We start from the raw sequence: 26377 nt of genomic DNA, 5'->3' as shown, positions 1-26377 counted from the left end.
GAGCCTGAGACATCCATCATCAGCTCCACCTGAAAAATGTAAAGCAATCATTTATGGGGGTGTATTTCATAAACACTGATTTTTCAAGTGGGTGCTGCATAAACATGGTGTATACAACTTGCAACTTGTTTTCATATAATCTTAAAAGGTGGTCTAAAATCAGAGATGTAATCAAAACTGAAAACAAAAAGTTAAGTGTACTTAAAAAGTCAGATAGTTGATGAATCATTTATTTTCTTCTCTCCTGTCTATTACTTCCCCCAGCCCCCCTCCTCGCCTTTATCCTATCCTCTCCTATCAGATTCTTCCTTCTCCACTCTTGACCCTTCCTACCCACCTGGCTTCACATATAACTTTTTGGCTAGACTCTTTCCCTTACCTCCCACCTTTTTATTCTGGATCTTCCCCCTTCCAGTCCTGAATAAGGGTCTCGGCCCAAAATGTCGACTGTTTATTCATTTCCATAGATGCTGTCTGACCTGCTGAGTTCCTCCAGCGTTTTGTGCATGCTTGGTTGATGAACAAACAACTTTTTAATGAAGTATAAATACCACCAGGCTAGATGTGCCTAGACATCATCCTGATGAAGATGGCAGAGTCTGTCATCAAAACATTGGTTAAAATCGACACCTATACCCGATTGGTAGCCCAAGAAGAATGTATTCGTCGTATACACTGGGAAAGCACTAGATCTGTTTTCAACTTTTTTATAGTTTGTTAATCTCATGGGTGCAATGCTTACAATCTATAAATTTGAAAATAAGTACCTGTAATATGACAGCATTCCAATAGTTGAACTTTCGCAAAGGTCATTGGTGCTGGGAGGTGAGCTGTAAGCTCGTTTTCAAATACTTCCCCAATGGAAGATCTAAAAAGAAGCGTTTCAAAAATTCTGTTGTTCACCGTGTCCTCTATTGTGAAGGAGAAAAGGCATTGCAATTTGAATCAAGTCTCCCGGTTTTGTTTTTGATGTCAGAGTGGTCTGCAGCTAAGATCTTTCTGCAGAGGGTGTTAAAGCACAGAATTTTTGGCACATAATTCGGCCTCTATACTTTTTACAACACAGTAGAACAACAATTGTTGCAATTTTGAGGCAGAAGTGCACGAAAATGATAATACAGAGCTATGGTGAAAGTACAGTTTTGGGATGGGTTTCAGATTGCTGTTGTAAAGACTTAGCAGAGAATAGAGTGAGTGGGACAGTTACACAGAGTTTTTAGATGTATTATTGAAGTTTCAGATAATTGGTGTAGGTGCCGATTTTTATCCCACATTCAAATGGATCAGTAAACCAAGCTTTTAGTTTATCTATTACTGCTCTGCTTGTATGCTACTTGCCTTTCTCCGTAATTGCATGTTAAATAAATCTGACAGTTGTATCTTCATGGGATTTATATTTTTTAAACTGACTCTTCACTCTTATTAGCTTTTGTTTGAGTGCAAGTTCAGGCAAGAACTGTGATGTTTGAGTGTAATTCAGAAGTTTTTTTCAAGCTGAGTCCAGTTTCTGACAGAAGTTCAGCTACCCTTTAATAGGGCTGAACGAAGGAAACATTGGAAATTTCTAAAATAAAAATCCAAATTTTCCTGTGTATTCTGATTTGAATTGAATTGACTTCATTACTTAAATCCTTAATATACACAAGGAGTAAATATCTTTACGTTAGGTCTCCATCTAAATGTATAATACATTTATAGTAATTTGTAATAAATAGTATGTACAACAGGACAATCAGTATGACATAGAAATGCAATTGTGTTAGAGTAAGTTAATCAGTCTTGATGGCCTGGTGGAAGAAACTGTCCCATAGCCTATTGGTCTTGGCTTTAATGCTGTGGTACATTTCCCGAATGGTAGCAGCTGGAACAGTTTGTGGTTGGGGTGACTCGGGTCCCTAGTGATCCTTCAGGCCCTTTTTACACACCTGTCTTTGTAAATATCCTGAATAGTGGGAAGTTCACATCTCCAGATGTGTGGGGCTGTCTGTACCATTCTTTGCAGAGTCCTGTGATTGAAGGAAGTACAGTTCCCATACCAGGCAGTGATGCAGCCAGTCAGGATGCTCTCAGTTGTGCCCCTGTAGAAAGTTCTTACTTGAGAGGTGATTTGAAATTGTTTTTCAAATTACAGGAGTAAAATCACAGCTTTTGACTATTTTTGCTTTTTACAAAAGTCCTCCATGAACAAGTTTATGAAATTTGTTTTTTTGGAAATTTCAGAGTGCCAGGAACTAGTATTGGTTTGGAAGCGATGTACAGGGAGTCAGAAAATACATCATACCTTTTAAGGTCATCAGGAAGACTGGCCTTCAAATTAATAGCTTTTTGATCAATGAAGAACCAATAATCCTCACTCAGTAACTTCGAATGGAAAAAAAGATGAACTGCAATGATATAATTGTCTGAAGGAAGCACATTTCTGCTTTCCTTAAACCTGTTACAATTGGTGGTGCAGTAGAAGTGGAGACATTAAGCAATCTATTAAGTTTTGCTGTGTTTTCAGGCTAAAAAGTCAGAAGCAAATATTGCAATGTTAAAACGTTTACAGTACTGTGCAAAAGTCTTCAAATATATCTATATACAGCTAGGGCGCCTAAGACTTCTGCACGGTACTGTAGTAATTTTATGTATTGCACTGTACTGCCTCCACAATAAAACGCAAATTTCATGACATATATGGGTGATGATTTCATGACATATATGGGTGATGATAAATCTGATCCTGATTATCGGTCTCTCTTGTGGACTGAGAGAGGGAAGGGCAGAGAGAGGGGAATCATGGTTGGGTAAAGGAGAAGGGAGAGGGGAAGGAGTGGGAAACACCAGAGAGACATTCTGCAATGATCAATAAACCAATTGTTTGGTATCAAATGACCTTCTCTGGTGTCTCAGGGCCAGGTGAGTCTGCACCCTCCTGCCCTTGGCACTGCTTCTGTGCCACTTGTCCCACATCCCTCCTGTGGCACTCCACCTTTGCCATTCCCAACATCCTTTGCTCCCACCAGATTTACAAACTCGCTTTATCATTTATAAATAACATGTCTTACGATTTTTGCACAACACTGTATGCACTTCGTAAATTGTCAGGATTCCTCCGTTGTGACAATGAACACTGGTATGTTTAGTTAGATTCACCATGGTCCTAATGCTATTGAGAGTAGAATATAAAATGCTGCTCTCATGTACATTCCTGAAAAGTAATTACACTGGGCAACAAAGAGTTTTGCTTCCTAAATATTTTTGGGTGTATCCTATTGGTTTTTGGGCTGCTGATCATGAAGATCACAAGAAAATTCCCTATCACATACATTTCTTTGAATTTGCCTACATTTGTTATTTCAATTCATAATTCAAGCCAAAATATCTTATGCCAGGATTAAGGAAGGCACTTTTCTTGGTCCATAAATCAAACAGGTCACCAATGACAGTTAATTCGAAGAATTTCGAGTGAGACTGCAGAAAAACACATGGGAGGTATTCAAGAATGTTGTTGAACATTGTCTTGGCAACTGCAGAGCACCAAACTGCATTCAGCTGGTTAACAGCATGCTTCAAGCACACAAAACCATGAAGTGCACTATGTTACTAAAAATTCATTTCGGATATTACGACTTAGACTTCTTCCCTGCAAATCTTGGTAATGTTCGTGACGAGCATGGTGAAAGGTTTCACCGGGGCATTGTGGTGATAGATAAACAGTGTCAGGGCAACTGGAATCCATCAATGCTGGCTGATTGTTGTTGGACGCTAAAGCAAGAAGCCTCAGACACTGAGTACAAATGAAATCATAAACCAAACATTTTTAGCTTAGTTGAGCTATTGCAAAGCCTCAGCACCATTATGCAGTTAAACACATTTTATTCAATAAAAATTAATTTCTTGTTTCACCAAATTCCTGCATGATACAAGTAGTCAGAAATTGCTTGTGTTCAGCTTGAAGTGGTCTATCATAAAAGAAAAATATTCTGATGACACAGCATTTTTGAAAAGGACTGTTGCCCAGGTTATTGCTCCATAGAGTTGTACTTTACTGGGTGTTCTTGTATTTTTAATCAATTAAGTTTATTTAGTGAGAACTCTGATCTAGTACTAATCTAAAGTGGATGAGGTGCATTAGTAATGTTAATCCAGTTAATGTATCGCAAAAGGCAACATATTCACTAATCTTCAAATCAGTTTAGTTTATCACTGAGGGCACATTTTATTTATAATATCTTACAGGAGTTACTGCTGTGTACCACGCAGTGCTTAATGAGAAAGCTTAAGTTGGTTCATTTAGTGGAAGGTTTATTTCAATTGGCAACTTGGTGATCGTAAGGTGCTAAAAATCTTTTTTTGATATCCTCATGAGTTAATTTGCACCAGTCAGTCCCAAAAGTGGGGTGATTTTATTTGTAACAATTCAACTTGTGATCTGCTGCAACAACTTCTAGATTGATATATCCCAGGGCTGCAACATAATGTGCACCACTTGTAACATGCATCACTTTAATCTGTCTGAAGGCAGGAAATTAATATTTAATGCAAAAGCTGTTTTATTGTGCAGAATGTGAACTTGAAGGCAACAGTTGTATTTCGCCTCTGCAACTTATCTTGACCTTTAAACGAAAGATAGAATGTGCTAAATTTGTCCAGTGTTATGGACATGCACAGCAGTCCCTCTGTCATTAGAAGCAAAGAGCACATTCATCCCTGCCTGTCTGTCCTGTCATCTTGATCTTTGGCCAGATTCTCTTTCTCACTTATTACCTCACAGAAAGAAACCACCTAATCCATGCCAGCACCCAACAGTGCAGCCCCATCAATCACGTCACACTCTTGGTGCTTTGTAACCGATTCTCTGTTACATGCTCGTAAACTCCCCTCGTAACAGTTATCTAGGAAAATAAGCAATAATTTACAGTGGCCATTTCAGGATGCAGGAGGAAACAGAAACGCCCACGGGAAACTCTCATAGTCACAATAAAGATATGGAAAATTCCACAGCAACAGATTTCATGATGCATCCAGATCGCTAGAGTTAGGAGTTGCCAATACTAACTGCTAGTCTACATGACGTCTCTTTCAGAAGACCTTACTCGATCTAAATTTTGTTGACATTTTGGCATGTTTGCACAAAATGTTATATATTGATGATTTACTCTGCATCTGTATTTTTCCAAATGTTTCTGCCCATGATCATATTTTAATCAAGTATCCCATCCTTCAACCAAAGAGTGGAGTGCAATGGCCTTGCTGCTCAGTCACTTATACCAGCATCCCTCAGCTGAAGCTGTGCAGTTGCAGCTGCAGTGAGCATGGACAACCATAAAAGTATTATCATCTTGAAGAATGTGAGGTCAGGCATGCTGTAAGCTAACCTGCGTCTCTCACTGTGGTCCATTTACAGCACTATTAACATGTAAAACCAAGGTCAGTTTTGTTGGTGTTGATTCTGAAATATGGCAGTCAATGGCAGGCCTTTAATTAAACTACATATTCTGATGTTTTCACTGTAGAACTGAATTGGTTGCTGGCAGTTTTGGTGTTTATTTCCTTAAGTCACTCAGGGAAATAAATCTGCTCTTTTGATAATTCATTGTCCAGCTTGAATCCATTATTGATTTTCCTGACTAATTTTGCTGTTACCATTTTACAGAGGAGTTCAGGATTAGAACAGTTGAAGAGGTGAAATACATGAAGACTGTTAGCCAGGATGAATCTGACTGGAGTGAGAAGCGCCATGCAGGTCATGAAGATGAACAAAAAGTTGCTGCCAGGAACCAGGAGAATCTGGTAAGAAGTGTTCCTGGAATTCTAGATCTTGAGCAGAAAACAAATTTAGAATACAGTGTAAACAACAGGAATTCTGCAGATGCTGGAAATTCAAGCCACACACATCAAAGTTGCTGGCGAACGCAGCAGGCCAGGCAGCATCTCTAGGAAGAGGTACAGTCGACGTTTCAGGCCGAGACCCTTCGTCCTGAAACGTCAACTGTACCTCTTCCTAGAGATGCTACCTGGCCTGCTGCGTTCACCAGCCACTAGAATGCAGTGTAATTTATTTCTACATTTGATGCTGAGAAGATACTTATGTAGTTAAGGTTTCCAACTGCTTTCTGCCATAATTGTTGCTATTGACAATTATCTGCTAAATCTATAAAATATAAGTTCTATTTAGCAGTTTATGGTGTTCGTGGATACACTTGGCACATTCGCCTGTCCTTATTAAATTTAATACATAGAACCTGTTTTATATAGATAAGTTATTTTGCCACAGAGTTTTTAAAATATTATTTGGATGTTGTTTATCTTTATCTAGCATCCTGCACACTTCTGCACAACTGAAAGCAATGCCCTGAGAAAAAGAATATCAAGGTTGTATGTGCTGAAATATATGTACTCTGATAATAAATTTTACTTTGAACTTTGAACCTCTGTTATAATAATACCAAATAAAGTTCAAAGTAAATTTATTATCAAAGTTCATACAGTACTTCTCACCATATACAAACCTGGGATTCATTTTCTTGTGGGCATACTCAATGAATCCATAATAGAATAATAAACATTATACATTCAATTAAAGACCACACCAATGTGGGCTCTCAATCAGTGTGCAAAGACAACAAACTGTGCAAATACAAAAAGAAAGAACTAATAATAATAAATAAGCAATAAATATCAAGGACATGAGATGAAGAGTCCTTGAAGGTGAGTCCATAGGTTGCTGGAACATTTCAGTGATGGGGTTAATGAAGTTGAGTGAAGTTATCCCCTTTAGTTTAAGAACCTCAATGGTTGGGGGTAAAACTGTCCCTGAGCCTGGTGGTGTGAGTCTTGAGGCCCCCTGTACCACCTGTCTGATGGCAACAGCAAGGAGAGAGCATCACCTGGGTGGTGGGGGTCCCTGATGCTGGATACTGCTTTGCTGCGACAATGCTCTGTGCAAATGTGCTCAATGGTGGGTATGGCTTTATCTGTGATGGACTGGACTATATCTCCTACATTTTATGGGATTTTCCATTTCTGATGCATGATACCTTATTTCCTTTCATGAGTAAATCTATAATTTGTAGGGCCAATTGTAATGAATGAAAAGTAATCATTATACAATGTGTTTTGGAGAAACAGGAGTTGGAATAGCAGTTTTGGGAATGCACACTACAGAGAGGAATTCTGGTAGGATTAAAATAGATCAAAGTTATTAATGAATGGATACTGAATTAGGGAAAAAAGAGATGGAAGGGAAAGTCTGAAATTAAAGATGTTGGTTTAGCAATTATCATTTGGAGAGATTTTTGTTATGCTCAGTTACTATGTGGCACTGTAGTATAATGGTTAGCACAATGTTTTACAGTACAGGCAATGTAGGTTCAATTCCCACTGCTGCCTGCAAGAAGTTTGTATGTTGTCCCAGTGACTGCATGGGTTTCCCGCGGGTGCTCCTACAGTCCAAAGGTTAATTGGTTATTGTAAATTGATTAGGCTAGGATTAAATCGGGAGATTGCTGGATGGCGTAGCTCAAAGGGCCTATTCTGTGCTGTATCTCAATAAAACAATACAAATAAAACTGAGGAATAAATGAAGGTTTCCTCAACATGCACTTTCCTCCCATAGTATACTAAAGTAGCAGGAGAACAGATGAACTAAATGTGAGTAAGCATCTCGGATTAGTTGAGCACAACAAAGTAGTGTATAAAACTATGTAACTATGAGAGAGGGAGGTTGCTAACTGAAGGGACACGACAGGAATGTATGTAGATCAGAAGTACGGAATAATTATATTCTGTTACAAAGAAGAAAATTACTTCCTGAATACATAGAGGTTAGACCCCAATTAAAAATTGGTGAGAGCTTTAGGACCATGAAAATCATAAACTATTAATGATGTGAATAAATAACCCAAAGGGGAATTTCATATTAAAGTAATAAATTAATCGCAGCAGTAGAAGTAAATAGGTGAGCCCTGAGCCCTAAGCACATCCCGATTATCCCTGGCCACACCCCCACAAACCCTAGGCACACCCCGATTAACCCTGGCCACATCCCCACAAACCCGGATTACCTTTGTCGGGAGGGGCAAGATCCAAGAAAGGTAAGTGTTGGACCTGGTTAATGAAGGCATGGGCCAGATCAAAGTGGCAGGGTTGTGTGAAATTGAATCTCAAGTGAGGAGATCAAAAAGCACCAGGGGGCTGATTTGTCCACTGCCCGCATACTCTCAACCTAATCCTAACCCTAACACTAACACTAACCCAAACCCGTTGTAGTTACAGTTACAAAATGTACTTCAAGTTCGCATTTATTGTCATCTGATTGTACATGTATATAACCAAACCTGTAACATTATACTTAAGATAATTATTCCTATAACCTGTTGAAACATAAATATTGTCCGTATTTTAGATTAATTAGTACCATTGACCAAAAAAAGCTTTAGCAACTAATGGAGACTGTGGAAGGTGGGGACCACAGAGATAAATGAAAGTCACAAGCGGGTCACAAGCAGGAAAAGGTTGAGAACTACTTTAGTAGACTACTGAATATTTTGTATACTTTCAGTCATCTTAACTGAGGAAGCAAAGACTTGCAATGAGTGTGCAATGAGAAGCCACCATTTGGAAAGTATACTGTTAAGATGAGGTTGAGTTTTGAATTCTGAGGAGTGATACCATTAATATTTTTCAGGGGCTTGATAGTATTTGGAAGGGACTTAGAAATGGCTGGGAATTTTATATCAGTGAATCAAAGCTCGCAATAATTTGATCTTTGATTGATAGTCAAAATCTGTTTCTCAGTGACCAGTAGAGTTCTGAACTTCCGTGACACAGCAGTCAAAGATCAAAATCAACACACACAGAATGCTGGAGAAACTCAGCATGTCAGGCATTTTCCTCCGATGATGCTGCTTGACTTGCTGAGTTCTTCCAGCATTTTGTGCATCAATCCAGCTTTCCAGCATCTGCTCCCGCTCTTATATCTGTCAAAGATTAAGATATGTTTTCACAAAGCATTGGATTCCAGTAAAGTATATTGGGATAGGTGACACTGAGTGAGTGTACAGCCTAATTGAACTGTTTTCATCATATCTAATATCACAAAATGTGATAGGTTTAGTTTTTGTTTCAAAAGATGAGATGTGAACTGGTTGAGATGAACTAAAAGGAAGTTTTGAATCAAGAAGTTACAAGAGATTGAATGGATATGATGTTAGGACCTGACTAGATCAGTTAGAAATCAAGGCAATGGAAAGAAAAATCAGAGGTCTTAAAAAAATCATTGTTAGAATGTGGCAAGGAGAGGAAGAGTAATTAGGTAGTTCCTGTTTTGCGCTAAGCTTGATATTAGTGAGTGGGTTAGGTTTAGTTCAGTCTTTTAGGATAAATATGATTATTTTGGGAGGGCAGAAGGAATAGGTGAATGACACTAATAACATCTGAGAGACAAGTATTGCTCCTAATAGCTTTTCTTGGCAACGCAGTTTCATCCTCTCCCAGCTACACATCTATTACGACAGCTACACAATTTACATTCATTCATGTGGTGCCTTTACATGGGGGGGGGGGAATAAAAAAAAGTGTTTTACAGCATTGTTATTGGGTAAGAACTGGTGAACAAACGCTTGGTCATAGAATCATAGAAGTAGGTTTGAAGCAACACTTCCAAACAAGATTACTGAGGAGATTTGGGAAAGAAATCCCATAGTTTGAGAGCAGAGCAGCATTAATGGAGCAGAGGGGTTGGTGGAAAGACTTAATTTACACAAGTTGTTTAAACTTAATGATATAGAAGGTTCAGTTGGAGGAATCTAAAAGGAGAAATTGTTTGATCAATGATAATTGACAGGCTACACATTTGAGTAAAAGTAAAAACATTTGACGATAAGCGTTTGGTTTATGCAAGAATTTGGCTCAGAGGAAGTCTTAGGGCAGGGTACAATTATACTTCACATTTGATGTATCCCATTTTCGCTTTGAAATCAACTTTGGCTCCTACCTTTTGTCATGATTTCTGTTTCAACTTCTAAAATATGAGTTGACATCTTGATGAAAGCACTATTCTCCTGAACTTGGGGTGTTAAAACTTAATTGTACTGTTACACTTGCTCTCTTAATTACCTGTGTGTGCCAGGGTCAAATATGACAATGTTGATTTTTTTGTTTGAATGCTGCACTACAATTCTTGCGTAATTACAAGCTCACAACAGATTATTTAAAGATTTCTGCAAATTAGAACCACCCTTTATTTGGAGAAATATTTTGAGTTTTGAAAGCTGTAAGAGTTGACAATTCCTGTTTATTACACCAAAAATAATGGGTTGAAATTCCTTTCAGAACTAACATTTATCTTTATATAATTTACATTTATGTTCCTAAGTCAAGCTTAGCAATTGCAGTAAGTAAGCTGATAAGTAAAACTCTATTAATTGGCACCCTCAGTTCTGGACATTTTCTTTGAGGTGTATCAACTTCCTCATGAGATCAGCAACTGTCTTGCCGACTCATTTGTTGTGAACTCTCCTAGTTTTTGGATACTGAAGGTGAAGGGTGCAATATGTTTGTATTCTGTTGTTTCACAATTATTAGCTGCCAGGAGTTAAGGAATATGACAGTGCTGTTCCTTGATGCCTGCTACAACCATGGTCTTTTTGGATGCTCCAGTTAAACGTTTAAATGTGATTATCTGTTTAAGAGTGTGGCACGTGGCCAAGTGGTTAGGGCGTTGGACTAGTGATCTGAAGGTCGTGGTTTCGAGCCTTGGCCAAAGCAGTGTGTGTGTCCTTGAGCAAGGCACTTAACCACACAATGCTCCAGTCTACCCAGCTGAGAATGGGTACCAGCAAAAATGCTGGGCGTTAACCTCACGATAGACTGGTGACCTATCTGGAGGGGAGTCTTGTGCTCTCAGTTGCTTCATGCCACAAAAACCAGCATAAGCACCGGCCTGATGGGCCACAAGGCTCGTGACTGACTTTATAATCTGTTTAAGAATGAAAATTTCGAACTAGTTTTTATTTTGAATGTTTGTCAAAATTTCAGGATATCAGAAATTGAGAGAGTAACTGTGCAAATGACTTGAGGCTATTGTCAGGGATCCAATAAACTTTCTGCTGAAGCTATGGCAAGAAATGAGAACTAAGAAATTTATTTTGTTCAGGATTTTAATCTGGTTGGGAAGTACAGTATTTACAGTAAGTCCAGTGTAATGCTGAAGACTTTGGGCATCCAGAGGAGTTTTACAAGTTCAGAGAAGGTAAATGGTTTGCCTTGCTTATTTATGGGAAGCAGGATTCTTAAAGAATTGAATAAAACATTCATCGGGTGCAACAGGAATCTTCACTGCTGTATACCAATCCTCGTAGAGGGATCAGAAGTGGAGAGAGTGAGCAGTTTCAAGTTCCTGGGTGGCAAGATCTCTGATGATCTAACCTGGTCCCAACATATTGGATGCAAGACAGTGACTGTACTTCATTAGGAGTTTGTAGAGATCTGGTATATCAACAAATACACTCAAAACTTCTATAGTTGAACCGTAGAGAGCATTCTGACAGGCTGCATCACTGTCTGGTATGGAGGGGCGACTGCACAGGACCGAAAGAAGCTGCAGAGGTTTGTAAATTTAGTTGGCTCCATCTTGGGTACGAGCCTACAAGGTACCCAGGGCATCTTCAAGGAGTGGTGTCTCAGAAAGGCAGCGTCCATTGTTAAGGACCTCCAACATCCAGGGCATGCCCTTTTCTCACTGTTACCATCAGGTAGGAGGTACAGAAGCCTGAAGGCACACACTCAGCGATTCAGGAACAGCTTCTTCCACTTTGCCATCCGATTCTTAAATGGACATTGAACACTACCTCACTTTTTAAAATATATATTATTTGTTTTTTTACTTATTTGTTTTTTCTTCTGTTATGTATTGCATTGAACTGCTGCTGCTAAGTTAACAAATTTCTCGACACAGGCCGGTGATAATAAACCTGATTCTGACCCTAACATTGAGGGCCCTTGTATTTTTTTCATTCCTTCCCCAATCTCCTGCTGCTTCTCACTTCCCCAATGCCATACATACATACACACACACACACACACACACACACACACACACACACACATATACACACACACACACACACACACACACACACACACACACACATATACACACACACACAGACACTCAAACTTCTTCTGCTTTGTTGTATTTTACCACTAATTAGAGTAGGTATTGTCCCACATGCCGGGTGTCTGTGAAGGAAAACATGAGCCACCTTGTTAAATACCATTCAGACTGCAAGAGAAAACATGCAGCAGCACAGCTAAAGCCTTTGTCCTTTGCAGCTTCGCTCACGTTTGGCGAGAACACGTGAAAACAGGAGAAGGCTTTTACTGGTGGTGGGAGCAATCTGAACTGAGGAGCTGAGTGTACCATGAAACATTAGAGGGGATTGGCGTCGTTCCTGTTCTTTATATAGCAATCAGAAATAAACTGAACAGTCTTGTTGGAAATACTTGTGTATTGCGTAGCATAACACCACAGCCTCCCTAAATTATTTGTCATTAGTTAAACATGTCTGTGCTTTAACCTGTCTCTATAGTTTCTGTTCTATTTCTGTTTAGAGATTCTGCTATTCAAGTTCAGCAAATCACAGTGGAGTATAACCTCATGATGCTTTACCAGCATGCATGGAGCCTAGGTTTGATATAATAATAGTAGTTCAACTTAAAGATAGCAAGCTTTTAAAATGGTGCTGGTCAGATTATCGCAATTCAACTTCCAATTTACAGATGGATTTTGACTGGTGCATAGAGTCTTCTGTATGCTTGAAGTACAAAGCAGGGGAAACTGTTTTCAATGTTCAAAATCGGAATAATTGTGGGATAGCGTACATGGGTTCATTGTCCATTCAGAAATCTGATGGATGAAGGGAAGGAGCTGTTCCTAAAATGATAAGTTTATGTCTTCATAGTCCTGTATCTTCTCCTTGATGGCAGCAATGAGAAAAAGGTGTGACCAGAGTGATGGGTGGGGGGGTCTTTAATGATACCATCTTTTTGAGGCATTTCCTTTTGAAGATGTCCTCAATACTGGGGAGACGTAACGTCCATGATGGAGCTGGCTGAGTTTGCAACTTTCTTCAAAGTTGCTGGTGAAAGCAGCAGGCCAGGCAGCATCTCTAGGAAGAGGTACAGTCAACGCTTCGGGCCGAGACCCTTTGTCAGGACTAACTGAAGGAAGAGCTAGTAAGAGATTTGAAAGTGGAGGGGGAGGGGGAGATCCAAAATGATAGGGGAAGACAGGAGGGGGAGGGATGGAGCCAAGGGCTCGACAGGTGATTGGCAAAAGGGGTATGAGAGGATCATGGGACAGGAGGCCCAGGGAGAAGGAAAAAGGGGAGGGGGAAAAAAAACCCAGAGGATGGGCATGGGGTATAGTCAGAGGGACAGAGGGAGAAAAAGGAGAGTGAGAGAAAGAATATGTGTATATAAATAAATAACGGATGGGGTACGAGGGAGAGGTGGGGCATTAGCAGAAGTACTACCAACCTTATAGTTCCCACACCTCGCACTTCCCGTTTCTACCTCCTACCCAAGATCCACAAACCTGCCTGTCCTGGCAGACCTATTGTCTCAGCTTGCTCCTGCCCCACCAAACTCGTTTCTGCATACCTCGACACTGTTTTATCCCCCCTTGTTCAATCCCTTCCTACCTATGTTCGTGACACTTCTCACGCTCTTAAACTTTTCGATGATTTTAAGTTCCCTGGCCCCACCGCTTTATTTTCACCATGGATGTCTAGTCCCTATATACTTCCATCCCCCAACAGGAAGGTCTCAAAGCTCTCCACTACTTTTTGGATTCCAGACCTGATCAGTTCCCCTCTACCATCACTCTGCTCCGTCTAGCCGAATTAGTCCTTACTCTTAACAATTTCTCCTTTGGCTCCTCCCACTTCCTCCAAACTAAAGGTGTAGCTATGGGCACCCGTATGGGTCCTAGCTATGCCTGTCTTTTTGTTGGCTTGGTGGAACAATCTATGTTCGAAACCTATTCTGGTATCTGTCCCCCTACTTTTCCTTCGCTACATCGACGACTGCATTGGCGCTGCTTCCTGCACGCATATTGAGCTCGTTGACTTTATTAACTTTGCCTCCAACTTTCACCCTGCCCTCAAGTTTACCTGGTCCATTTCCGACACCTCCCTCCCCTTTCATGATCTTTCTGTCTCTATCTCTGGAGACAGCTTATCTACTGATGTCTACTATAAGCCTACTGACTCTCACAGCTATCTGGACTATTCCCCTTCTCACCCTATCTCTTACAAAAATGCCATCGCCTTCTCGCAATTCCTCCATCTCAGCTGCATCTGCTCTCAGGAGGAGGCTTTTCATTCCAGGACGAGGGAAATGTCCTTTTTTAAAGAAAGGGGCTTCCCTTCCTCCACCATCAGCTCTGCTCTCAAACGCATCTCCCCCATTTCACACACATCTGCTTTCACTCCATCCTCCCGTCACTCCACTAGGAATAGGGTTTCCCTGGTCCTCACCTACCACCCCACCAGCCTCCGGGTCCAACATATTATTCTCCATAACTTCCGCCACCTCCAACGGGATCCCACCACTAAGCACATCTTTCCCTCCCCCCCCTGCTTTCCGCAGGGATCACTCCCTACACGACTCCTTCGTCCATTCGTCCCCCCCATCCCTCCCCACTGATCTTCTTCCTGGCACTTATCCTTGTAAGCGGAACAAGTGCTACACATGCCCTTACACTTTCTCCCTTACCACCATTCAGGGCCCCAGACAGTCCTTCCAGGTGAGGCGACACGTCACCTATGAGTCGACTGGGGTGATATACTGCATCCGGTGCTCCCGATGCGGCCTTCTATATATTGGCAGGACCCGACGCAGTCTGGGAGGTCATTTTGCTGAACGCCTACACTCTGTCAGCCAAAGAAAGCAGGATCTCCCAGTGGCCACACATTTTAATTCCACATCCCATTCCCATTCTGATATGTCTATCCACGGCCTCCTCTACTGTCAAGATGAAGCCACACTCAGGTTGGAGGAACAACACCTTATATTCTGTCTGGGTCGCCTCCAACCTGATGGCATGAACATTGACTTCTCTAACTTCCGCTAATGCCCCACCTCCCCCTCGTAACCCATCCGTTATTTATTTATATACACATATTCTTTCTCTCTCTCTCTCTCTCTCTCTCTCTCCTTTTTCTCCCTCTGTCTCTCTGACTATACCCCTTGCCCATCCTCTGGGTTCCCCACCTCCCCCCTTTTCTTTCTCCCTAGGCCTCCTGTCCCATGATCCTCTCATATCCCCTTTTGCCAATCACCTGTCCAGCTCTTGGCTCCATCCCTCCCCCTCCTGTCTTCTCCTATCATTTTGGATCTCCCCCTCCCCCGCCCACTTTCAAATCTCTTACTAGCTCTTCTTTCAGTTAGTCCTGACGAAGGGTCTCAGCCTGAAACGTCGACTGTACCTCTTCCTATAGATGCTGCCTGGCCTGCTGCGTTCACCAGCAACTTTGATGTGTGTTGCTTGAATTTCCAGCATCTGCAGAATTCCTCGTGGTTGCAACTTTCTGCAGCTTTTTCCAATCCTGTGCAGTGGGCTCTTCATACCAGATGCTGGTGCAACCAATTAGTATGCTCTCCGTGTTACATCTGTAAAAATTTGCACAAGTTTTTTGGTGATATACCATGGTGTATACAAGCTCCTTGTGAAATACAGCTGCTGTCATGCCTTCTTTGTAATTGAATCAGTATGTTGGGCCCAGGATAGATCTTCAGAGATGTTGACATTCAGGAACTTGAAACTACTCACCCTTTCCACTACTGATCCCTTGAGGCAAACAGGTGTGTGTGCATCCTTGACTTCCCCGTCCTGAAATTCACAATCAGTTGCTTGGCCTTACTGACATTGAGTACAAGGTTAATGTGTTGTGATACCGCTCAGCCACCTGATCTATCTCTCTCCTGTACGCCTCCTTGTCACAATCTGAAATTTAGCCAGCAGTATTTGTGTCGAGAGCAAATTTATAGATGGCATTTGAACCGTGCCTAGCCATGTGGTCATGAGCATAGAGAGAGTAGAGAAGTGAACTGAGCATGTATCATTGATGTGCGCCAGTGTTGATTGTCAGCGAGCTGGAGATATTATTTCCGATCCTCACTGACTGGTCTCTCAAAGAGGAAGTCAAGTATCCAGTAGCAGAGGGAGGTGCAGAGGCCCAGCTGTATTTAGTTGATTAATACGAATTGTATGGTGCTGTTAAATGCTGAGCTATAATCAATGGACAGCAGCCTGATGTATGTATTACTTTTGTTCAGGTGATCCAAGGCCGAGGGTAGAGCTGTGAGATTGTAGACCTATCGTGGTGATGGGCAGATTGCAGTGGGTCCAGGTCTTTGGTTAGGCAGGAGTTGATCCTGTCATGAACAACCTCTCAAAGCACTTCATCACCGTAGATGTCAGTGCATTGGGCAATGGCCATTTGACTGTTGTCTTTTTGAAGCTGTGGGAACCTCTGACTGCAGCAGTGAAATTGAAGATATCCTTCAAACACTCCTGCCAGTTGGTTGGCACACATTTTCTGTAAGATGGCGGCGCGACACAGCTTGCAGCGGCCCCTCCGGTGAATGATATCTGTTATCTGTCAAGTAGAGTGCTGTGCACAATCCTGACTTGATGGAGACAGACGTGAAAGCATGGAGGAACATCTGGTGAAACTTCTGAAATGCCTGTTTCGCTGCCGCTGCTACTGTGTGATCCAGAATCTCCGGAGGGGAAGACCCCGAGTCCTCGGCTTTGCTTGTTGTTCAGCGGCCGGGGTGGGGCAGAGATGGTGCTCGGTGTCGGAGGGCTGGTCGGAGGCTCGAGTTTTCGGACGGACTCAGTGTCCTGTCTGTGTAAGATGATGGAGCTTTCGGAACTTGAGACTTTTTTTTACTGTGTCCATGGTCTGCACTTTATCAAATTACAGTATTGCTTTGCACTGTTGTAACTATATGTTATAATTATGTGGTTTTGTCAGTTTTAGTCTTGGTTTGTCCTGTGTTTCTATGATATCTTTCAGGAAGAACATTGTATCATTTTTTAATGCATGCATTTCTAAATGACAATGACGAGTGTCCTCCATAATCTAATCTAATTTTCAGTGTCCTACCAGGTACATCATTAGGCCCTGACGCTTTGCGAGGGTTCACCCTCTTGAAAGATGTTCTGATGTCAGCCTGTGAGACACAGTGTTGCCACATACTGCAGGGATTTGCACAGGTGTAGTTTTATTCTCCCTTTCAAAGCATGCATGAAAGGCGTTGAGTTCATCTCAGAGTGAAGCATCACAGACATTCATAATGTTAAGTTTTGCCTTGTAGGAAGCAATGGCCTACAAACCCTGCTAGAGCTAACATGCATCTGATTCCAATTTAATTGGAATTGTTTCCTTGCTCTTAAAATAGCCTTCAATAGGTTTTACCAGGTCTACTTGTATAGTTCTAGTTCAGCAGCATTGAATGGCACAGATCTAGCTCTCAGAAGACTGTGAATCTCCTGGTTCATCCATGGCTTTTGATTGTGTATGTCCAGTGTGTCTTCAAAGGCACATTCTCATCCAGGCAGGTTTTGATGAAGTTGGTAACAACTGTGGTGTGTTGTTTCAGACTCAGAAGATAAATCGCTGAACACCAATTTAAAGCAGTCCTGTAAGTGCTCCTCTGCCTCCTTTGACCATACCTTCTTTTGTCATCACCACTAGTGCTGTGGTCTGTAGTCTCTGCTGTATGCCATGAGTAGAAGTACTGCCAGGTGATTGAATTTTCTAAAGTGCAGGCGTGGAATGGCATGATAAGTGTTCTTGATGGTGATGTAATAGTGGTCAAGTGTGTTGGCTCCTCTGGCTCCACAAGTTGGTGGTAGTTGTTCAGAGACTTCTTCAAACTGGCCTGGTTGAAATCCCCCACGATGATAGGGAAGGCATCAGGGTGCACACTTTCATGACTGCTGATCACAGTGCTCAGCTACTCCAGTGCCTCTCTGACATGACTAGAGGTAGAATGACACATGTACCAGGATGGCAGTAGAAAACTCTGTCAACAGATAAAATGGATGGCATTTGACCTCTGGATGTTCCAGGTCAGGTGAGCAGGACTACAACAGAACTGCTATGTCTCTGCACCATGATGAGGTAATCATGAAACACACTCCACACCCTCTACCTTTGTAAGACAGCTTTTCTGTCTGTGCGGTAGATGGTGAAGCCTTCAGGCTGCAGCACTGTATCCGAAATGGTGAGGGTAGCCGTGTTTCTGTGAAGCAAAGTACACGGCAGTCTCTGATGTCTCTTTGGTACAGCAATCTTGCTCTGAAACCTACAGATTTATTTTGCAGAGACTGTACAGCAGGATAGGGTATGTGGGTCTAAAGGCTCCTTAGAAGAAATCAAAGAAATTAATTAACTTTATTTTAATGCCACAGGGGCCTTGAAATTCACTGATGTGTTCAGTATCCTTTATCTTTTATATCTGGTTGTTTCCTTTGGCTTCACCAGTAGTAGAAGTTAGTACTTACTCACTCTTCCTTCACTTAGTCGTGACGAAGGGTCTCGGCCTGAAACGTCGACTGCACCTCTTCCTACAGATGCTGCTTGGCCTGCTGCGTTCACCAGCAACTTTGATGTGTGTTGTTAGTAGAAGTTAGTGTTGTCTTATTTACTGCATTTAATTATCAGGTCTTAAAACATTAATTAGAAGAGCAAGGGATATAGTACAAGGTGAAAGAGAAACTGAAGTACATTTGAAGAGAAGGAATATAGAAGTAAAACACTTAAGCCACTGAAATCAAACTTCAGAACTGGTATTCAACACCCCAGCCCCTACCATGTTAACCATTTAGCACAGATGTCTGAGGACTGATTCCTGGCACGTAGGAATCGTGTTACAGAAAAGGTTACTTCAAATCTATTTATGTTCCCTTCTGATGATAGATGGGGCTCGGGATTCCAAGTCCAAATGACATTGAACCTACTGTGCATGAGATTAATTTTAAGGACCGTATCTCTTAAAGTTGAAGGGTTGAATGCTTCCAATGGGAATGTAATTCAGTATTTATATCACTGAGGAGTCTATATCCGGACGATATATATAAAGTAAATTGCAGGAGGTTCAGAGCAGCTTTGAAGAAGAATGTTTTCACCCAGAGCATAGTTGAAATTAGCGAGGCAGGTACTCTAGTAACATTTTAACACAGAACGTACAGCACAGTACAGGCCTTTTGACGCATGATGTTGTGCGAGCCTTTTAACATACGCCAAGGTCAACTTAACACTTCCCTCCCACATTTAGAAAGCATTCAGATGAACATTTGAAACGCTATGATGGTGGAAGGCTGTGGGCTGGGTGCTGGAAAATGGAATTGGTGTACATAGATGGCAGAAATGGACCCAGTGGGCCGTAGGGCTGGTTTCTGTTTCTTTGCTGGATTGCTCATTTCTTCCATTCCCAGACAGAACCTTATTATAGTATTCTTTATTCTTATATTTCCTGCTTGAAAATAATTAGCCTCAAAGCTCTTTAGTTTAATAATTTAACTTGTGGAAAAGATTTTGTGATGCTGAATGTTTTGTGAGTTAAGATTCTCAGGGATTGATTGATCAACCTAAGGTTCTGCCCATGGAGAGAAGTGAACATCAAAAGCTGTAAATACTGTATCACTTTCTTAAAAATGGTAGGCTTACAGCAAGTTTTGATCCATTCCTGGATAATAGTATTGTACCTGGCTATTAATTTGGTACTGTTTCATGTCATTTATGTTCAAAAAACAAAGTTTGATGCTTGCTTGCCTTTATGGGCGATGCAATTTACCAAGTAGAAGATCTCAAAACTAGGTTATTGCTGATAGTATCGTTCTTGGGAAATTTAAGTTTTAATCAGTGGTACTGCAATGAAGTAAAGATTCTGTACAGATGTACAACAATTTACACATCAACTTCAAATAATTTCTTGACAACTCTTCACTTGACAGGGATAATTAATGTTCACTTTAGGCTACTTGTAAAGAAAGAATTGGCAGTGCTACACCCCCTCCTGGTGTCCCCACGTACAACACAGCCCATAAAGTACTTTCAAATTGTCAATTTTCCTGGAATGAAAAAGAGTATAGCAGCCATTTTGCATCTAACATGTTACTGAAGACAACATTGTGATGAATGCTCAAGTAAGTTATTCCATCTGATGGGGCAGTGAAATTTCCTCTGCAAATTTTCTCTAAATCTCCCTTTACCTTAACCTAAGCTATCTTGTTATTGGCACCTCTGTTATTTAATGTTAGTGAAATCCCATTGGGCGCATTCAATCATTAAGAGATTAGGTCCTTAAGGTTAAGTATGTGCATTGTGATTTAGAATCCCTTGGTTGCACGGTAGCGTAGCAGTTAAGATAAAGCTTTATAGCACCAGCAATTGGAAGATTGGGGTTAAATTGCCTTATTGTCTGTAAGGAGTTTATATTTTCCTCCCACATCTTCATACTGTGGTCATTGTTGCAAATGGCACATCCCACTTTGTTTCGATGTACATATGACAATAAAGCTAATCTCCCTTCCTTTTTTTTATTAGATAGGATATTAAGGTTTTATGTTCCTCTGCTTCTGTGGGGATCTGGGTGAAGATCAACCATAAAATTGCGTCTCTAAGGGCATACAGCCCCCTCAGTTGCACGGCAGAAGGTCAATCTGAACTGTGTAGTCATTTTTCTGGGCTGGCATTTGAAATTGCTCGAGTTCAAATGCTAGCCCATATAAAGTTGCTCCCAGGTTAAATTTGTGCCAGTTGACTGCAGGAAAGTGGCACAGGTACCTTTCCTCCTGTATTTTAACTACTTTTTGTACAGGATGTGCTTTAATTCTGTTTGGCAGTGCATGCTACTTGATAAACTTCAAGGATATGCCTTCAATAGTGTTAGGGGATTCAGTACAGTCGGCCCTCCTTATCCGCGAGTTCCGCATGCGCGAATTCAACCAACCGCGAATCGAGAAAACCCGGAAGTGCTCTTCCAGCACTTGTTGTTCGAACATGTACAGACTTTTTTTCTTGTCATTAGTCCCTAAACAATGCCGTATAACAACTATTTTACATAGCATTTACGCTGCATTAGGTATTATAAGTAATCTAGAGATGATTTAAAGTATACGGGAGGATGTGCGTAGGTTATTGTGGATCGGGATCAAAAAGAAAAGAGAAGTTCTCTTTCTTTCTTTTTAAATCTTTTTATTAATTTTCAAAATTATAAACTTAATAACAAAGTTGATACAAAGAGATTGGAATAATCTTAATAAGCATATACAAAAAGGATTTTAAGTAACATAGGTATAATAGACTTCCAAACTCATAATGAAATTAGTCATAAAGGAAAAAAAGAAATAAAAAGAAAAAATATATATATAAACAAAGAAAAACCCCCAAAAGAAAAAGAAAAAAAACCCCAAAAAGAAACAGAACAAAACAGGGCTAGACCAATATCTTGAATCAGACACGTTCAGTAATGTTGTCAACTCTGCTCCTCTATTCATATAATTTAAGTTAAAAAAAAGATTCGGAAAGGGCAAATTACATCATATGAAAATGTTGCGTAAAAGTTTTCCAAGTTTCTTCAAATTTAACCGAAGGATCAAAAATATCACTTCTAATTTTTTCTAAATGTAAACTTAATATATTTGAGAAAACCATTGGAATATAGTAGGAGGATTGGTTTCCTTCCAGTTCAACAAAATAGATCTTCAAGTCATTAAAGTAACAAATGCTATCATCCGACAGGCTGAAGAAGACAAAGATCTATGTTCTACCATTGGCAATCCAAAAATTGCCATAATAGGATGGGGTTTTAAATCAAAACATAGAACTGTTGAAATAATATCAAAAATATCTTTCCAATATTTTTCCAAAAGAGGACAGGACCAAAACATATGAGTTAAAGAAGCCACCTCAGAGTGACATCTATCACAAGTAGGGTTTATATGGGGATGGAAGTTCTCTTTATAAGTAAGTCGGAACAGGTACATCCGGTATTGTTTAGCGTCAGTTAGTCAAACATTTGTCTTAGTATATAGTATATATTTTACCTTTCTATGCATATAAAACACTTAGGAAACGCATGTTTCGACGCCGGGCTCAGGAACGGAAATTCCCGAGTTCGATCCAGTAATAGACCGCTCCCGAGTATGCTCCTTATCCGTGCCGGGTTGATGTGATGGATCAAAAACCCAAAACCCAAAAACCCAATAATTAAACCACTGTGTTGCTTAGTAATAATTGTAGCTTTCATCGGGGCAGGGCCTTTCTCACTTTATCCTTTAAAATTGTTCCAATCTTTGACCGACTGTAGCTTAACGTTTTTCCAATGACCAATGGTGACCTCTTTCCGATCGCTTTATTAGTTCCACTTTATTTAAAATCGTGATCGTGATTATTTTCATGAACAGAAACACTGCGGATTCAGAGCTCCGCCGCCGGGTCCTAATGTCCACCGCACTGAGACAGGTTAAATAAGGTCCGGGGTTCTGCTGGGTCCTAAGGTCCATCGCATCTCAACAGGTTGAATAAGGGACTTGAGCATCCGCGAGGGGTCCCGGACCCAATCCCTCGCGGATAAGGAGGGCCGACTGTATGTTGAATCTATAGCTGTGAAGTTGCAAATATAATCTTTTCACTTTGTTTACCAAACACTAAACAAGTTTTTATATGCATCATACCACATGATTATCCTGTCAAAGCACAGCTTTGAATATCACTTCACATCTTTCATTCTCATCTATGTTTTTATCCTTCAGGCACTTTAACCCAAGGTAGCCTGTGCCTCATAACAAAATGTTGTGTAATTAAATTGATCTATCTCAAACTAGATAGCAGTCAGTGGCCATGGACGCAAAAGCAAGTTAAATATAAAATACAAAATGTGCAAACTAGCATGCTACTGTTGTGTAGCACACTCACAAATATATTGACAGGAATTGAAATTGTACACAGTTTTGAACCCAGGTGACACACATTGTATCTTGATCTGAACATGAACGATTTTGTGCACATTTGGTTGTCTAGCAAACACATTTTTGGTAGATGCCCTATTGGGTTACAGAGCTCTAAATTATTGTTGTGCTGAGTGCAAATAATAAATAACCAAAAAAATAACATTCGTAGCCCTTTACTGTGTAGAACTGCAGAACTAGTTCTCTGCAGGTTGTCATCTTCTTTAACACAGGCTGTTATGGTAATACATTCACAGGGCGGAGGAGGGCATTTGTAAAAGAGGCTTGTGGAACCTGAGGCAGAGGGAATCAGTTTATCTGTTTGAAATTTATTCTTCTGCTGCTTGTGTTAAGTTGTTTCTTTGTTCTGCATGCTGTAATTCCAGTGAGAATCATTCTAAATTTAGAATCATTCCTGGCAATATCTGATAGGTGGAGTGTGGGGGTAGAGACAGCTTTTAACAAGTGGCTGCTAACAATATTGCACACCAACAATGAATGCTAGAACAGGGTTAAGTGGACCTGAGATGAACTAGCCATTCAGGCTATATTTGCACCGGATATGACAGATTTACAGCCATCTCCTGACTGCATTGCATTGTCTAGCAGCTCTTGCTGCCATGCATCAAGCCTGACTCATAAAATTTACAGCCAGTTCTCCACCATCTGCTCTTTGCAGAACAACTGTCTGTGAGGAATTTTCCCCACTATCGATGACACCTTCAAAAGGCGGTGCCTCATGAAGGCGTCATCCATCATTAAGGATCCTTACCATCTGGGACATGCCCTCTTCTTATCATTACTATTGGAGTGAATGTGCAGGAGCCTGAAGATCCACGCTGTGTTTTAGGAATAGCCTCATCCTCTCTGCCATTGCATTTCCGAACAGTCCAAAACACTCTTTCTATTCCTCTTTTGCTTTATTTATTAATTTATCAGAATGTATTTTTAATAATTTATTCTGTATTGTTGCCAGAAAAACAAGAGATTTCATGACATATGTTGGTGATAATAGACCTCATTCTGATTCACAGACTGACTTCTGGTCTTACTTGGCTTTACTCACCCGACACTCATCTCGTGTATGTTTTTGGTCTCTCTGATTGCAACAAGTTGCTCACTGGTGCCCTGTCTTGCTCGTGCCTACTCCAGTTCTGGGCCTTCTTGCCTGGGTATTTTGCTTCTGATTGTACTGAAGCATAAGTGTGCACCTTATTTAGATATACAGCCAAACCATTCAAGGGCACCCCAAGTTCTGTTTTTATTTATTTTTTATTTAGCAATACAGCGTGGAATAGGTCCTCACAGTCCTTTGAGCCACACTGCACCAGCAACCCCACAACACAGTTAACCCTAACCTAATCACAGGACAATTTATAATGACCTACCTAGTAGGTGTTTGGACTGTGGGAGGAAACCAGAGCACCCACGGAAAACCCATGCAGCCCGTGGGGAGATATACAAAGACTCCTTACAGAAGTGCGCCAGAATTGAACTCCAGAACGTTCTGGGTTGTAATAGCGTCACACTAACTGCTATGTTCCTGTGGCATCTGTTTTATTTAGGTTTATTCCAAAAAAATAAGTCAGTTTTCTTAAATCCTAGATAATTTAGATCTTCCGTGAACAATCATTTTCATTTTTATCAGCAAGGAAGTTGAACACCTTCCCTTTGTGTCCACCTTAAAAAACAAGTACGTGAGTTCATATACATGTCCCTGTCTCTGACAAAAGTAAAGTTAGCGATAGAGGCTGTGACAGAGATAACACTTTGAAGAATCTCTTATTGGTGAGCTGTTTGAACTTAGCTGCAACACCAGCTGACAAAGTTCATTCTGGATCGTTGGGCTGGATTTTACACTTGAAACTCTGGAATGAGTTTTGAACACTCGGCCGTGAGAGGTGAGGATGGTAACGCTACCTTGATGAAATAAGCAGAGACTGTTAGGAACCGTCGAGTCAGACAGCATCTGTGGAAGGAGAAATGAGTACTTACATTGATGCCAGGATCAATAAATCAATGATCATTTAACTTTAAAATCACATGATTTCCCGCTTGCCATTTCTGTAATCGCCAGTTCTACAAATTTTGCATGTCTGCTTTACCAATTATTGCTTCTGGAGCGGTCTCATTTTCATTCCCCATTATTCATGATCATATTATTTGGCTGAGCCTCACAACTTATGTTTCTCTCCCAGAACTAATCTACCTCTATTTCTTGTCAAAACTATTTTACAAAACTTTGGGTTGCCTACCATTGTATCTCCTCCTGTGCACAGTATTAAATTTTATTTGACACTGCACTTCTATGAATGCACAGAACGGTATCTTGTGCTTTACAGCATTAGACACCAAAATGGTTTCCACATCTCTACTTCTGATCAGTTTATATTCCCGTCTAAATGGTCGCCTGACACAAGGATTGTAAAATCTCTCAGACACCAATTTGCCACTATAATTTCAAGTGGCCCATCTTAAAACTCCTGACTTGTTGAAAACCTGTGCCAAAAATCAGAAAGGAAGGAGCCAATAAGGAAGGAAATTATTCCACTTATTTGCCAGTTTTTAAAAAAGGGTCATGGCAGGGATTTAAAATTTAACTGGTTTCATGACATTAGTTGGACTTGCCTAGGTCATGATTTAATTTTAGTGCTTTGTCATCTGAAGCCCTCACTAAAATGGATCTTCTCCCCCCCCTTCCTCTTTCCCCCCTCCCCTTCCTTTCCCCCTCCCCTTCCTTTCCCCCTCCCCTTCCTTTCCCCCTCCCCTTCCTTTCCCCCTCCCCTTCCTTTCCCCCTCCCCTTCCTTTCCCCTCCCCTTCCTTTCCCCCTTCCTTCCCCCCTTCCTTCCCCCCTTCCTTCCCCCCTTCCTTCCCCCCTTCCTTCCCCCCCTTCCTTCCCCCCCTTCCTTCCCCCCCTTCCTTCCCCCCTTCCTTCCCCCCCTTCCTTCCCCCCCTTCCTTCCCCCCTTCCTTTCCCCCTCCCCTTCCTTTCCCCCCTCCCTTTCCCCCTCCCCTTCCTTCCCCCCTCCCCTTCCAGGAGAGCGTCGGCCATGGATGACCATTCATCAGTGTTCTGTAATCTGTTGTGTCTGCTGTACAGGGGATTGGCCTGTGCAGCCTCATCAGACTCCTGTTGGCTGCCTTTACCCGTTTCCACCTCTCTATGGGGACATAGGTTTGGACTTTAAAAGGCACTGATATGGATATATTACTTTTAATGTCTGGAATCTTAGCTGGTCTGCTGCATTGTTCGTGGTAATTTGGAGAATTTTTTATACGTTTTCTTTTTCTAGAACCCATTGCGTTGTTCTGCTAGAGAATGACTTTTCCCTTCTCTCCTTTCATAAGATGAAGTAATTCACC

At 41.1% G+C, this 26377-nt stretch overlaps 1 protein-coding gene across 3 annotated transcripts in view; it reads left to right on the top strand.

Moving 5' to 3' along the window:
- Window positions 1–26377, top strand: part of LOC134354669 (uncharacterized protein C1orf21-like) — a 215466-nt gene that overhangs the window by 126728 nt on the left and 62361 nt on the right. For all 3 annotated transcript variants that reach the window (XM_063063764.1, XM_063063765.1, XM_063063766.1), the window contains exon 4: window positions 5639–5775. In XM_063063764.1, the coding sequence (XP_062919834.1) occupies window positions 5639–5775 (137 nt within the window). The remainder of the gene's footprint in view (window positions 1–5638; window positions 5776–26377) is intronic.

Source organism: Mobula hypostoma, chromosome 12, assembly GCF_963921235.1.
Source record: "Mobula hypostoma chromosome 12, sMobHyp1.1, whole genome shotgun sequence".
Lineage (NCBI taxonomy): Eukaryota > Metazoa > Chordata > Chondrichthyes > Myliobatiformes > Myliobatidae > Mobula > Mobula hypostoma.
This window is presented reverse-complemented; position numbering and strand designations above follow the sequence as displayed.